This window comes from Diospyros lotus, chromosome 9 (assembly GCF_014633365.1).
Source record: "Diospyros lotus cultivar Yz01 chromosome 9, ASM1463336v1, whole genome shotgun sequence".
Classification (NCBI taxonomy): domain Eukaryota; kingdom Viridiplantae; phylum Streptophyta; class Magnoliopsida; order Ericales; family Ebenaceae; genus Diospyros; species Diospyros lotus.
In genome coordinates this window covers 29,121,867-29,135,782 of record NC_068346.1, presented here as the reverse complement: position 1 = coordinate 29,135,782, position 13,916 = coordinate 29,121,867, and the positions used below count along the sequence as shown (strand labels likewise).

Genomic DNA, 13,916 nt, shown 5'->3' with positions numbered 1-13,916 from the left:
ATTTTATTCAATAAGGGTAGAGTTGTCATTTCACACATTCGGATGGTTAAAAATTACCAACAGAAAAAGATAAAATCTGTCATCACCGTATCAACATACCAAGTCTTAATCTCAGAGTCTCAAAATCACTCAGATATATATACCATATATAACTGGATATTCCAAAAGTATGGAAATTTACTGCCAAGTATTTCAAGTAATTAGACAGTTGCAACCGACCATTTTAGCCTGTGCCATATAATACATACAAATGGTGTACTGGCTTGAAGCATCATAGAATTCACATTTGAAGGAATCATGTCGTCAAGAGGAAATTGGAGCAAATGTTGTCCATATAAAGTCTCTGCAAATGATAGCAGTTATACATACAAAGCAGCATTTTAAAATGTCAGAATAATTGGTTGGTGAAACCAAGTGTTCATTGAGCTTTGAGGGTACAGTTAAGCCCGGAATATTACACAATAAACTTTTAAGTATCAGACCAATTAGATTACTAGAAAGTAGAAATATCCACCTTGCAGGCTCCAACATCTGCTACATTGTTCACAAGATCATGAATCATACGCTAGTAGAACATAATGACAACAACTATTTGGCATCCTCTTTCGCTTAAATGACCAACTATTCCGTAATGTTGGTCTCCCCAGGATGTTGGCTCAAGAGAGAGATGGTTAACATAAGGAATACTAACCAGTTCTGATAGTCAAACCGCAGAAGTTGCCTTCATCCTGAAAATTTGAAACTAGATCACCCAGCATAACCTTTTGCAAAGGCAAGATAGATACCTGTACCTTTTAGGTGTTTGAACCCCGTATTTCCAGCAAAAACTGTAAGTAAGATGCATTTGTCCTCTTTTCCATTTAGAGAAATAGATAGAAACAAGCCGAGCACCTAGTGAGCACTTCAAACTTCGAGCTGTAGTAGTAGTATCGAACTGCAGGTGTCTAGGACATATATACCTCCAGTGAAGGATTTAGGTAAGCTTAGCAAATACTTTAGTAGTTCCCCTACAACCTTTCCTACTTTGTTCCAAAAGGCATTCATCTAAGACTTGTGAATTCTCAAATTAGAGGGCATAAATCCGATCAACTTCTGAATTTGAGAACTCGGAGTGATGAAAGGAGTTGGATCCACTCCTTGCATTCTTCTCCCTCTTCCTCATTGACCGGCTTCTCTTTGATTTTACCACGTAGTAAGTCATGGTACCAAGAACCCCAGCCATTATCATTCCCCCCACAACTGTAACCAAAATTGCAGCCCACGCATGCTTCTGACCAACCACTATATAGGACGAGGCCATAAATGCCACAGAAGTGCAAACAGAAGCCAACCACATCAACTTGTTGATCACCTCCACTACTCGTCTCTCAGCTTTTGTCTCACCTCTAACCAATGTGATTTGAACTACCACAACTGCCAAGGACGTAAACAGCGCAATAGCATTAAAGATGAAGAATATTTTAAAAGAAGCCCGGCTTGCTACGACAGCCTCTCCACTATCATGATCCCCACCTGGGACAGTGAAAATGGCTGCGAAGGCAACTGTGGCAAAAAGCACAGCCACCACAGTCACAGAGTTAGTGGCATTATTGATCCCCTCACGGTGCAGTTTTCTGAGCTCTTTAGCAATCCCGTGAACATTTTTGTTGGTCCTCTTAGTTTGTTCAAGCTGTGTGTGCACATCTCTCTTGATCTGAGTAACAGTATTTCGTAGCTCGTCCCTTGGTTGGTTCAGTTCATTAGCTCTAACAGCACCACACTGATAAAGGCAGTCTTTTATTTCAGAAGATTCCTCTGAGAGAGGAAGCCCTTCAGCTATGTCAAGAGCTGTTTTGTGATCACTGGTCAATGCATTAACATGGGTGTCCCGGAGGTATAATAACTGTTTTACTATCTGGAAGGGGAAAAAACAGAGAGGTTAAAAAAAAAAAAAAGGAGCAAAAAGGACAATCTTTATCCAATGAGTGTATTTCATGTACAGTAGGAATACCCAAATAGGTTCAATTTTGCAGAATTTTAGGCACATAGAAGACAGAATAACTGAGAAGGGCAATGAGGTGCATAACATAAAGAATGAAATGCATGATATGGTATCTGGTTTTGTCAGAAGTCAACCTTATACAGAATTGATGAAGCTTCATATAAACTTTGCATATAGTCCATTCAGTACCATGTATTACAATATTATCATGTCCAAAACCCATAAAAAAATTCCCTTTTTGAGAAAACTGCATGAAGACAAGCCCTCCTAATAAACCCTTTGCTGCTGAATAAAGGATCAAAAGTTCACACATCCCATGCTTCAGGCCCAAAACAAGATGAAAAAAACTAAAAATTTATTAAAAAGGATCAAATAAAAATTTTAATAGGAACTTCTGGATAAGTATAAATGGTACTAAGTTTGCGAAAAATATATTTGAGAAACATTAAACACCAAAATATACCTCAACTCTTTTTTTCCTGGTGGCCACATGTAATGCCGTATTCCCAAACTTGTCAGGCAGCATTACAATGGCTGCATCAGCATCAAGAAGCAATTTGACCACCTCACAGTTAGTACCTTTTACAGCCATATGCAATGCAGTCTGCCCCTTCTTGTCTTTCTTTCTGGCTAATTCTGGATTTTTATCCAGCAACGCCTTCACAATGTCAAGATGCCCCTGTCTGGCAGCTAAATGTAATGCATTTTTCCCATTGGATCTAGGAGTCTCTAACATGCCACAATCCTTGGAGAGCAATTCATTAACTACAGCTGTATGTCCCCTTGTAGCTGCAGATATAAGAGGGGTAGCATTTGATGGGCCAGTTGTTCTACTTAGCTCTGGATCATGGTCCAGTAGAACCTGGACAATTCCTGCAACAAAAAATCTCTAGAAATATAAAAGCCTCATTTTGCACAGAATAGATATTACTACTAAAGAATAAACTAAAGGCAAAAAGTATGTTCCGTAGCGAATAACATAGCCACTGTAGCAACTGCGAATTAGTTGTCCCAATATTCTCAAAGGAATAACATCTATTTTGGTATATCTGATCCCAAATCAACATCCAGCACACTGATCCACTTCCGCAACTTTAAATTTATGAATTTTGTAAAAGAAATGTAAAACACGATGTAAATCTTTTGAAGAAGTTAAAAAGATCTTATGAATGAATATAAAGTGTTTTCCAAACAGTCTTGTTGCCTTAATTTTGTCATTCATAAATTTGGTCATATCACCTACAATTTATTCAGCAATTCAAGCAGAAAGTTAAACATATTGCAGTTGTCCCACTCACAATGAAAACCTTGCTGCAAGCTTACACCTTTAAGTAAGTGATAGAGCACATATTTTCATATTATTTAGCCCTCATATTTAGTCTTTTTGCACGTTAGTTGTGTCATTTTATTTATCTTGATTTTGTTTTATTTTATTTTATAGGAATTGGGCTTCACACTATTTTATTTTATTTTGGACAGATTTGGGCTTCCTGGGTCATGAGGAATTTTGATGGCAAAAAGGGAAACAAGGAGATTGGAGACAAAGAAGCTGACAGATTTGACCTTCTGTGATTCTTTCAAATGTTTGGCCAAGTTATAATCCCAGAACGTGAATGATGTCTTCAGAGATATTGTAGATGATTTCTTGGGCTTTCTGGAATGATATGGTTTGTTCAAATCCGAATTCATTTGGGCCTCCAAACATCGCTTCAAAGTCGGGACCAGATAGCTGGGTTAAATTAGGAAAGCTGCACAGACACTGATTCTTTAAAAGGCCATAACTTGGGCGTCCGATATCCAAATCAAGTGATTAAAAAGCCCAAATTCATCTACTCTTCCTGATCTACAATTTTTATGAAGGGGCCAAAGCCCAGAACGCATGTTATCCTATTCGAAATCAGCTGTGGAGTTTCGGTAACCTAGGGTTTCCTCCCTAAGCTCTATTTAAACACATTAAGAGGCCATTAGGGAAGAATTCTTTTCTCACGTGAACAGTAGCCGATTTTCCTTTTTCTCCATTGTTCTTGTCAAGATGGAAGGCTAAGGATTTTGTAACCGGTTGCATGCCATACTCCTTATCTGGTTTGAATCTTTGGACGTTTTTGTATATCTGTTTTCATCTTTAATCTTATGGTTTTGTTTCTTTGCTTCTTCTCAAGTGTGTATGTATTTTATGCGATTGTACGAATGCATGCATGATGCTTGGGTAGATTTGACTAATAGGCTCGATTGGGGTATTGGTTTGCAAGAAACAACATAAACTTAGTGGGCAATTGTTCATGTCGGTTTTAGATCTGTGTGCTAAAAGAAATTGAAACTTGTATATTGATCAAGAAGATCTTCTGTGATTTTTATATTTGTTTCGATTTAGTCTTCGGCGATTGTCAAGCATATTTTGTTAGATCTGGGGATTAAAGATAAATAGGTTCTTTATATGGTGGATGATGATAACCGGGTAGGGAGGAAAGGTTGCAACTGGTTGCATCTCGGTTTACTGTCTTCGTGTTTATTTTGTTTTTTGTTTTTCACCAAATCCCCCCCCCCCCGGGGTTTAGTCTTGTTTTGACAGATCCGTTTGAGGTTCGTTGGGAGACGACTTTAGGTTGCACCCTTGCTGCAAATCAAAATCATTATTCATCTAATCTATCAGTGTTCGACAGCCCGATCAGTAAGCCACTGATATGTTTTGAGTTATGTAATATATTCTCAAAAGGAAGTAGAGGTCAAATATAACAATTACTGTGGTTCAGTAGTCCAAACTTGGATGAAGGTCAGAATCATCATATATTTTTTTGATCAGTAAAAATTTAAGTACCACACAAATCCTCCAAGACAAAAATTCCATAATCGACATAATGTACCAATCAATGAACTCCAGGCAACAGTATTCTAAAACACGTTAGGCGCTAGTCGGACGTCAAGCTGGGGCCTAGCGCCTAGGCGGTATATAAAAAAATTATTTAAATAAAATTTATATCATTCCAAATACACATACATATATATAAAGTTATAAACACATATATATGATATACCTATATATTAATAGAATTATTATATTATATATATAATATTATGCATACATAAAGCAAAGGGAATTAGGCCACAAGAGGCGATGGCAACGTCGCAACAGAGAGAGAGCAAAGGTTGAGACTTAGAGAGAGAGAGAGCAAATCTTCTGCAAGCAACAATGGCAATGTCAATGGCGACTGCAACTAGAGGGAGTAAGCAGTGACGGCTGTGGCGGCGAGTTCATTGTCCACAAGAGGCAGCGGTGACATGCGATGAGAGAGGCTGAGACACAAAGAGAAAGTGACGAGAGACGGTCGACGACAACGACAACAAAGAGAGCAAGCGGCGACGGCAAGACGAGAGACAGAATGGGTAAGGGGAAAAAACCCTAAATCAACTAAGGCGCCGCAACAGAGAGAGCAAGCGGCCGAGACGGTTCATGGGGCTAGGCAGCCCATGTGGCTAGGCGGCCGTCGTGGCCAATTAGGTGCCGCTTGACACTGATTAGCCGGGTCGGCACCTAAGGGGGCTGATTAGGCTAAAAATCGCGACAGCTAGGGGAACCTAGCACCTCTGCAGCGCCTAGGCAGCCGCCTAGGTCGATTTTTAGAACCTTGCCAGGCAATCAATGTCGAATCCAAAACATGAACTCTAGACAAATTATAAAAAATCGTTTGGGCATGGGCATAACCCTTCATAGCGATGCGCTACACTACCCGCGTGTAGTGTCAACTGAGCTAGGGCCGCTACATCGGCACCCGGATGTAGTGACAAATGAGCAAGGATCCCCGCATTTGCTTGAACGGATGTAGGTAAAGAAGCTAGTCCAAAATCAAAACCAAAATCAAATTCAAAATCAAGGCCAAAAACAAAATCATAGATTAAGGATTGGTTCATGGAACATAGGAACATTAACAGGCAAAGCTATAGAAGTGGTAGATGTGATGATTAGGAGAAAAATTAATATTATGTGCCTTCAAGAGACGAGATGGGTAGGGAAAAAAGCAAAAACTTTATCAGAAACTGGATATAAAATATGGTACACAGAAAATGATTGAGCGAAAAATAGAGTCGAGATTATTATGGATAAAAGCTTAGTAGATGAGGTAGTGGATGTAAAGAGAATAGGGGATAGGATTATTATGGTGAAGGTTAGTCTAGGAAGAATGACTATGAATATCTTTAGTACATATGCACCACAAGCGGGGTTAGGTGATGAGATAAAAGCAAAATTTTGGGAGGACCTAGAGGGACTCATACAAATGATACCAAGAGGAGAAAAAGTGATTATAGGAGGTGACTTAAATGAGCACGTGGGTAGAGACGGAAACGGCTATAGAGAGGTACATGGAGGGTATGGATTCGGGGAAATTAACAATGAGGGTAAGTCTATTCTAGATTTTGCTATGGCATATGGGTTCATCATAACCAATACTAGGTTCAAAAAAAGGGACGAACACTTAATCACATATAAAAATATCACATCAATCACCCAAATAGATTACTTCCTCATGAGACAAGAGGATTGGTTATGTTGTAGGGATTGCAGGGTAATACCAGGAGAGTGTTTGACTACTCAACATAGACTTCTAGTACTTGACGTCCAAGTAAAAAATTGGAAGAGAAAAAATCACATAAAACAAAATCCAAGAATCAGGTGGTGGGATTTAAAAGGGGAGAAACAACTAATCTTTAAAGAAAAATTAAGGGGTAGAAGTTAATGGAATGGAGAAAGACAGACAAACCAAATGTAGAAAGAAATGGCTAACGCCCTGAGAAGCACGACAAAGGTAGTCCTTGGAAAGACAAATGGTAAAGCCCCTAATCTTAAGGAGTCTTGGTAGTGGAATGAAGAGGTACAATTAAAAATTAAAAATAAGAAAACTTGCTATAAAGCTATATATCAATGCAACAATGAAGAAAATCAAAAAAATTATAAAGAAGCAAAAAAAGCAGCAAAAAGAGCTGATAATGAAGCAAGGTCAAAAGCATATGAGAATCTATATAAACGACTTGATACAAAAGATGGAGAAAGGGATATATATAAATTAGCTAAAGTAAGAGAAAGAAAAACACGAGATTTAAATCAAGTAAAATGCATAAAAGATGAAAATCAAAATGTATTAGTGAATAAGAGAACGATTAAGGAGAGATGGAATGAGTATTTCACAAAATTATTCAATGATAGTGGCGACACAAGAGTTAGGTTGGGACATCTTAGTAACTCCGAAGGGAACGTGAGCTATACATTTTATCGACGCATAAGTTCAAATGAAATAAAGCAAACATTAAAAAAGATGAAAAATCATAAGGCAGTGGGACTAGATAATATACCAATAGAAGCATGAAAATGCATGGGAGAAGAGGGCATCTCCTAGCTAACGCAATTATTTAACACGATCCTTAAATAAAAAAAGATGCCAGATGAGTGGAGGAAGAGTACTTTGGTTCCTATATACAAGAACAAAATAAAAAAATTAAAATTGTGAAAATTACAGAGGAATTAAGTTAATGAGCCATACCATGAAACTCTGGAAGAGAGTAATAGAGCAGAGGCTCAAAAAAGAAACAAAGGTCTCGAAAAATCAGTTTGGTTTCATGCCTGGTAGGTCAACAATGGAAACTATATACCTACTGAGGCGCCTAATGGAAAGGTATCAGGATCATCAGAAGGACCTACATATGGTGTTTATAGATCTAGAAAAGGCCTATGATAGGGTCCCTAGAGAAATATTATGGAGGGTTTTAGAGAAAAAATGAGTCAGAATAGCCTATATACAAACCCTTAAGGACATGTATCACGGTGCAGAGACAAGGGTCAGAATATGCGAAGGGGATACTGAACCGTTTACGACTACAATAAGACTACATCAAGGTTCTGCACTAAGTCCATAATTATTTGCTCTAGTAATGGATGAACTCACTAAAGATATTCAGACAAAGGTGCCGTGGTGTATGCTATTTGCAGACGACATAGTGTTGGTGGATGAAACAAAAGAAGGAATGAACACTAAGCTTGAGTTGTGAAGAAACAATTTAGAATCTAAGGGATTTAAATTAAGTAGAAAGAAAACAGAATATATGGAATGTAAATTTAGTAAGAATGCAAGAGTGGATAATGTTATAATAAAATTGGAAGACCAAATCTTACAAAGAAAAGACCATTTTCGATATTTGGGATCAATGATTCAAAAAAATTGAGAAATTCAAGAGGATGTCGCACATAGAATTAAGGCAGGTTGGCTAAAATGGAAAAATGCATCGGGGGTGTTATGTGATGGTACAATCCTATTAAAACTGAAAGGAAAATTCTATAAGACAACTATAAGACTAGTTTTGCTGTATGGCTCAGAATGTTGAGCAGTCAAATACCAGCATGAGCAAAAAACCAGTGTAGCGGAGATGAGGATGTTAAGATGGATGTGCGGCCCTACAAGAAAAGATAAAATTAGAAATGAAATTATTTGTAATAAGGTAAGAATAGTGCCAATCGAGGAGAAGATGAGAGAGACTAAACTAAGATGGTTTGGTCATATGAGAACGAGACCAAGAGACGCTCCTGTGAGGAGAGTTGATGAAATAGAACAATTAGTCAAAAAAATAGATAAAGGCAGACCCAAGAAAACTTTGAGAGAAACATTAAAGTTTGATATAAAGTGTATGGATCTAAATGAAGAAATGACAAAAGACAGAAATACATAGAAGTCTAGAATTCATGTAGCCAACCCCACATAGTGGGATAAAAGCTGGATATGTTGTTGTATTACGCATAGTACATCAGAAACAATATAATTGTCTTTACCGGTAAAAACACAATTCATTTTCCTAATACCAGTAGTCTCAGAAAATCTGAATGTATTCTTTACCCCTTTTCCCAGTCTGTCTGAAGCGGTCACCAATCAAAACTCGGCCCAAAGCCGACCCGACTACGCTAGAACAATATTTTAATACTTCTTAAATTTTAGAATTCTACTTGGTTTAGGATTCTACTTTAATACTTCTTAAGTTTTAGAATTCTACTTAATTTAGGATTCTACTTTATATTTCTACTTGATTTAGGATTCTATTTCATGTTTCTACTTGATTTAGGATTCTACTTCATGTTTCTACTTGATTTAGGATTCTACTTCATGTTTGATTAGGGTTTTATTTTTATTAAGATTCTAGTTGACTTTTATTTATGATTTATTTCTATTAGGATTCTAGTTGGATTTTGTTTTCCAAATATTAGATGGATTTGGATTAGCCAAATGCTATAAATATGCATAGGATCTAGAGTTTGTAATGAAGTTTTTCTTAATCAAATTTCAGCAACTTATTTGGGTTTTCTTAGCAAAACAGTCTTATTTTTGTGTCTTCTTGAAAGCCAAGCTTCGGCCATTGAAGTTTGTTCTTTCAAGAGTTTATTTTGGTGTGTTTGCTTCACACACGCGCTACACGCTGCGTCAGGTGGTATCAAAGCGGTTCATCAACCAATTAGATGGCCAATCTTGAAGGTAACGGTAGCAACCAGCCTCGTGACGGTGATCAGGGGCTGCTCGCGGTTTGGAGAGCAATCGAAGAACAACGGGAAATAACTCGTACAATGGAGCAGCAATTGGAGCGAATCCGCAACCAATTGGGCATTTTACAACGAGTTAAGGATAATCGGAACCGGACTAATGGCATGAATCAAGCTGGCTATGTTAAACTGGGAAGACTAGCCATTAATCATGTCCTCATTAATCCTAGAAGACCAATGATGGATGATAGCGACGATGAGGATGATCTTGGTCGTATGGTAGCCAACCCTAGTGGTAAAGGGGTTAGGAGGAATGCACAGCAACACAACCATTGGGGAAACAATGAGTATAAACTAAAGAATGGCTTTTCGATGAGTTTGGAGCTTGATTTCGAAGATTATGTTGTCCCAGCAACCTCAACGTTTGCTAACTCAAGTCTGATTTATGTTGCTAACATGACAAAAACCCCAAGGTTATTGACTCATACTAGGGTATTTTCCAGTCCGATGGCTCAAGCATTGCTTCGCAACCCAATGATGGTGGCATTTCTTCTGATCGACTTACGACTGTAAAGGAGATGGAGGTCATGGTAGCAAATCCTTCTACAATTTATTCAAACTCTGGCATGGTTGAATCGAAGGCAATAGGAACATATTCACCTTCACAATTGCAAAAGCAAGATGATCACATGGGTCTCTTTGTGAATAGGGGTGTTGGATCCCCCAAGCTAGTTAACTTGTGTAGCGCAACTACTTTCGATATTAATCTGAAATTAGATTCTAAAACTAAGAATGTTGTAGCAGCTAACACTATAGTTGATCAAGTGCCTAGACCAAAGGATGATACAAGCATCAATATTTTAAGTGATGGAGAGACTGCTGGTAGTTATGGAATAAGCCTCTATTCGAAACAGTTGCAAAAGAATGCTACTCCAGGCAGGAAAAATTTATGGATGAATTCAGAAGTTGTTGAGGAGTCAAAAATCAAGAAAGCTGATGAGAGGAGAATGACCTATGATAAAATCTACCAGATTAGAGAAGCGCTCAAGATGGAAGGTTCAACGTCCTCAATCTAACAGTAATAATACAATGGAAGCGGAGGGCAACAGACATGGTGATGGTTGGACCCATGCCAACGAAGATAGGGCTAAGAGGAGAAGGAATGTCTTTGCTTATGTTCCCTTAGCAGAAAAGTTCAAGCAGTTCAAGAAGATGTCAAACAAAAGTTGCACAAATAAAAAGTACAAGGCGATAGCTGACAAGCATAGAAAGCACAAGATATTTGAGATTGGAGATGAAGTCATAATATTCTTGAAGAAGGAACGGATTCCAGCAGGAAAGCAAAACAAGTTCAAGCCAAAGAAGTATGGTCCTTACAAGATTCCAAAGAAGACCAATGACAATGCTTATGTTGTGGATTTGCCTAATCATATGGGTATTTCTAAACATTCAAAGTGGCTAATCTCTCTCCGTACTTATCGGATGTGGATTTGTCCAAATAGGATCAAAATTCGGGGTCGAATTTTTTCTCAAGTGAAGGTGAATGATGCGGTCACTAATCAAGACCCGGCCCAAAGCCGACCCGACTACGCTGGAACAATATTTTAATGCTTCTTAAGTTTTAGAATTCTACTTGGTTTAGAATTCTACTTTAATACTTCTTAAGTTTTAGAATTCTACTTAATTTAGGATTCTACTTTATATTTCTACTTGATTTAGGATTCTATTTCATGTTTCTACTTGATTTAGGATTCTATTTCATGTTTGATTAGGGTTTTATTTTTATTAGGATTCTAATTGACTTTTATTTATGATTTATTTCTATTAGGATTCTAGTTGGATTTTGTTTTCCAAATATTAGATGGATTTGGATTAGCCAAATACTATAAATATGCCTAGGATCTAGAGTTTGTAATAAAGTTTTTCTTAATCAAATTTCAGCAACCTATTTGGGTTTTCTTAGCAAAACAATCTTGTTTTTGCGTCTTCTTGAAAGACAAGCTTCGGCCATTTAAGTTTGTTTTTTCAAGAGTTTATTTTGGTATGTTTTCTTCACACACGCGCTACACGCTGCGTCACTGTCTACAAAGTTCATCTCTCTGTCCCTCTTCAAGAACTGAACCACTTAAAGGAGAAGCAGCTACTTGAGGCATCTGTAAATGTAAACCTAACTAAAGGACATAGAAATGGTTTCAAATTTTCCCTTAACTAAAGAAAGTTAGAATTTGTTTAAATGGTAGTAGGGTCATTGTCTAGCAGGAGCTAATAGCAGTAAACATTAACAGTATTTAAGGAACTGCCGATACTATTTGAAGCAAACTCAAAAATGGTCAACAGTTAGGTAAAACATTGAAAGAAAAAATGTTGACTGTATGCAAGGTGCTAGCCCAAAACTAAGAGCAGGAACCAAGACCATCAACTGATGGCTATAGGCTGTCGACAGTCGGGCTAAAGTTATAGTGAGAATTTTGACAGTTTAAGCTGAAAAGCTGCAAGTTGGTTATTCACTTGATGGGGATAGAGGCAGGACTTCCATTAAATACACAGCCATGATGCGACTGAAACAGATGATGTGGCCCTACAAGGAAGCTGAGAAGATCATGATGTATCTGAGAAGGACAGATCGTGGTATCATTTTATCAGAAAATTCACGCGCAACGCCTAGTTGTTATTGGACTTTCAAGAGAGATTCCCTTGCATCTTCTTGTAAAAGGGTCACAGAAGGGGCAAGGAGAGTATTTTGGTATTAAAATTAGTTTTGCAACTTCAATATAAGAACGAAAGTAATTACTAGCAGTTCAAGACAGTTTTCTAAACCCATTTGCAGCCAAAAAGGAAAACTCCCAATTAGCGAGACTACACAATTCAATATGAATCCAAAAACAAAATACAAACATTGAAATAAACATGAATGAACCAAATTAATGAAGAACCACTTAACAAGGATCAGATCATTACCATGGTGTCCATGACTGGCAGCTATATGAAGAGGGTCAAACCCAGACTGATTTTTCTTTTTAATACTATCTTTCTTAGCATACTTCAATAATTCCTTCACAACTTCAAGATGCCCTTTGTCTGCTGCTGTAAACAAAGCCGTCTCGCCCAATTCATTCACCTCGTTCACCAGAGATGCCCTAATCTCAGCTACCTCCACCTCAAATTCAGCTCCGCTCAAAGTCCCCTCCATCTGGCTGTCTATACCGTGTAGAATCTGCCTCACCGCAGCAAGATCGCCCCGTTGCGCCGCCAAGTGCAGCTCTGTGTCATTGTGCCGGCCCGTCACCTGCTTCACGTACTTTTTCTTCCCGGCCTGATCAATCCGCTTGCCGGAATTCGACAACACTAGAGCCGGCGCCGTCGCAGACGAGGGCGAGGGAGAGGGAGAGGGCGAGGGCGACGGCTCAGCCATAGGGTTTTGGTTCTGGTTCCGCAGCGGAGTCACCAGCCCCTTCTCTAAATCTCTTTCGCCTCCTAAACAATCACTGAACAATCAGATACAGAAAGCTATACAAGGCCAAAGATATAAACATAATCTACACGCAGTTATAACTGAACGAAAAAAATTCTGCGTTTTGCATCTTTGATTGATTAGCTTCTGGCATCTGAGGTTGTACTTGGATGACACTACAACAATCATCGAGCTCGTTTTCTTGCTTTTACCACACGAAATACTTTCCGAGAAAATTTGGCAAAGGAGTCATCGAAGGAACTGGGAAAAAAAAATGATTTTGAATCTTTGATCGACGCCCGATCCGTAAGAGAATCGGAGGATCAAGGAAATGAAAATTGAAGCGAGAAAAAAGTACCTTCGTCCATGGGTGAAAGCGTGTTCCGACAGAGAGGGTTGGGAAGACGTCGGTAGAAAGTGAAGTGACAGAGACCGAGAGAATGAAGAGAAGAGGGGATGAACAAAGATAGAAGAAGAAGATGATGATGATGATGAAGGTAGCAGCAGCAGCACTACCACATGAATGCATAAAGACAAGTGAGGAAAGTGTAAGGAAAGGGCCAGTAAGCAGAATATTTGTTTTTCCTTTTTCTCTCCGATGATTTTGCAATTTGCAGTTTGCACCCCTACCTCCTCTAGTTTAGGTATTTGCGTCTTCCCTCCCCAAATAATTTGGATTTTTCTTACAAAAACCGGTGTGGAAAAGAAATTGTCTTGACCTCGCTATTTAATGATAGAATAAAATAGTGACGAAAAAAATAATACTATTTTTTTGTTTGGTAAAAGAGCTATTATTTGAAGTTATGATTATGCTATGTTTGGTGTGTGTTGAAGTATTATACGTGTATTAAATGATAAATGATCAAATTGTTCTTTTACTTATAACTATGAGAATATAATTATGTTTGATAAGAATATAATTATATCAAAAACTCTTTAACTTGTATGATTGGAGTTGCTAAAACCCAAATGTC

The 13,916-nt window shown here is 38.1% G+C and overlaps 1 protein-coding gene across 2 annotated transcripts; it reads right to left on the bottom strand.

Moving 5' to 3' along the window:
• Nucleotides 1-303: 303 nt before the first annotated feature.
• LOC127809801 (ankyrin repeat-containing protein ITN1-like) lies at nucleotides 304-13,489 on the bottom strand. 2 transcript variants are annotated; one of them, XM_052348900.1, is made up of 5 exons: nucleotides 13,301-13,489; nucleotides 13,109-13,203; nucleotides 12,450-12,965; nucleotides 2,445-2,854; nucleotides 304-1,894 (listed from the first exon to the last, which is right to left on the bottom strand). In XM_052348900.1, exons 3-5 carry the CDS (start codon nucleotides 12,901-12,903, stop codon nucleotides 1,067-1,069), a joined length of 1,692 nt encoding a protein of 563 aa, XP_052204860.1. In that variant the 5' UTR covers nucleotides 12,904-12,965; nucleotides 13,109-13,203; nucleotides 13,301-13,489; the 3' UTR covers nucleotides 304-1,066. The 2 variants fall into 2 exon arrangements, with proteins under 2 accessions (XP_052204860.1, XP_052204859.1); XM_052348899.1 differs by lacking the exon at nucleotides 13,109-13,203.
• Between the last annotated feature and the right edge of the window lie 427 nt (nucleotides 13,490-13,916).

What these genes read in the sequence shown, in the direction of transcription:
- LOC127809801 (XM_052348899.1), bottom strand. An exon ending in TGCCAGTCATGGACACCATG is followed by an intron (nt 2,855 to 12,449) that starts GTAATGATCTGA and finishes TTTTTGTTGCAG; the next exon opens with GAATTGTCCAGGTTCTACTG. An exon ending in CCAGGAAAAAAAGAGTTGAG is followed by an intron (nt 1,895 to 2,444) that starts GTATATTTTGGT and finishes TTCCCCTTCCAG; the next exon opens with ATAGTAAAACAGTTATTATA.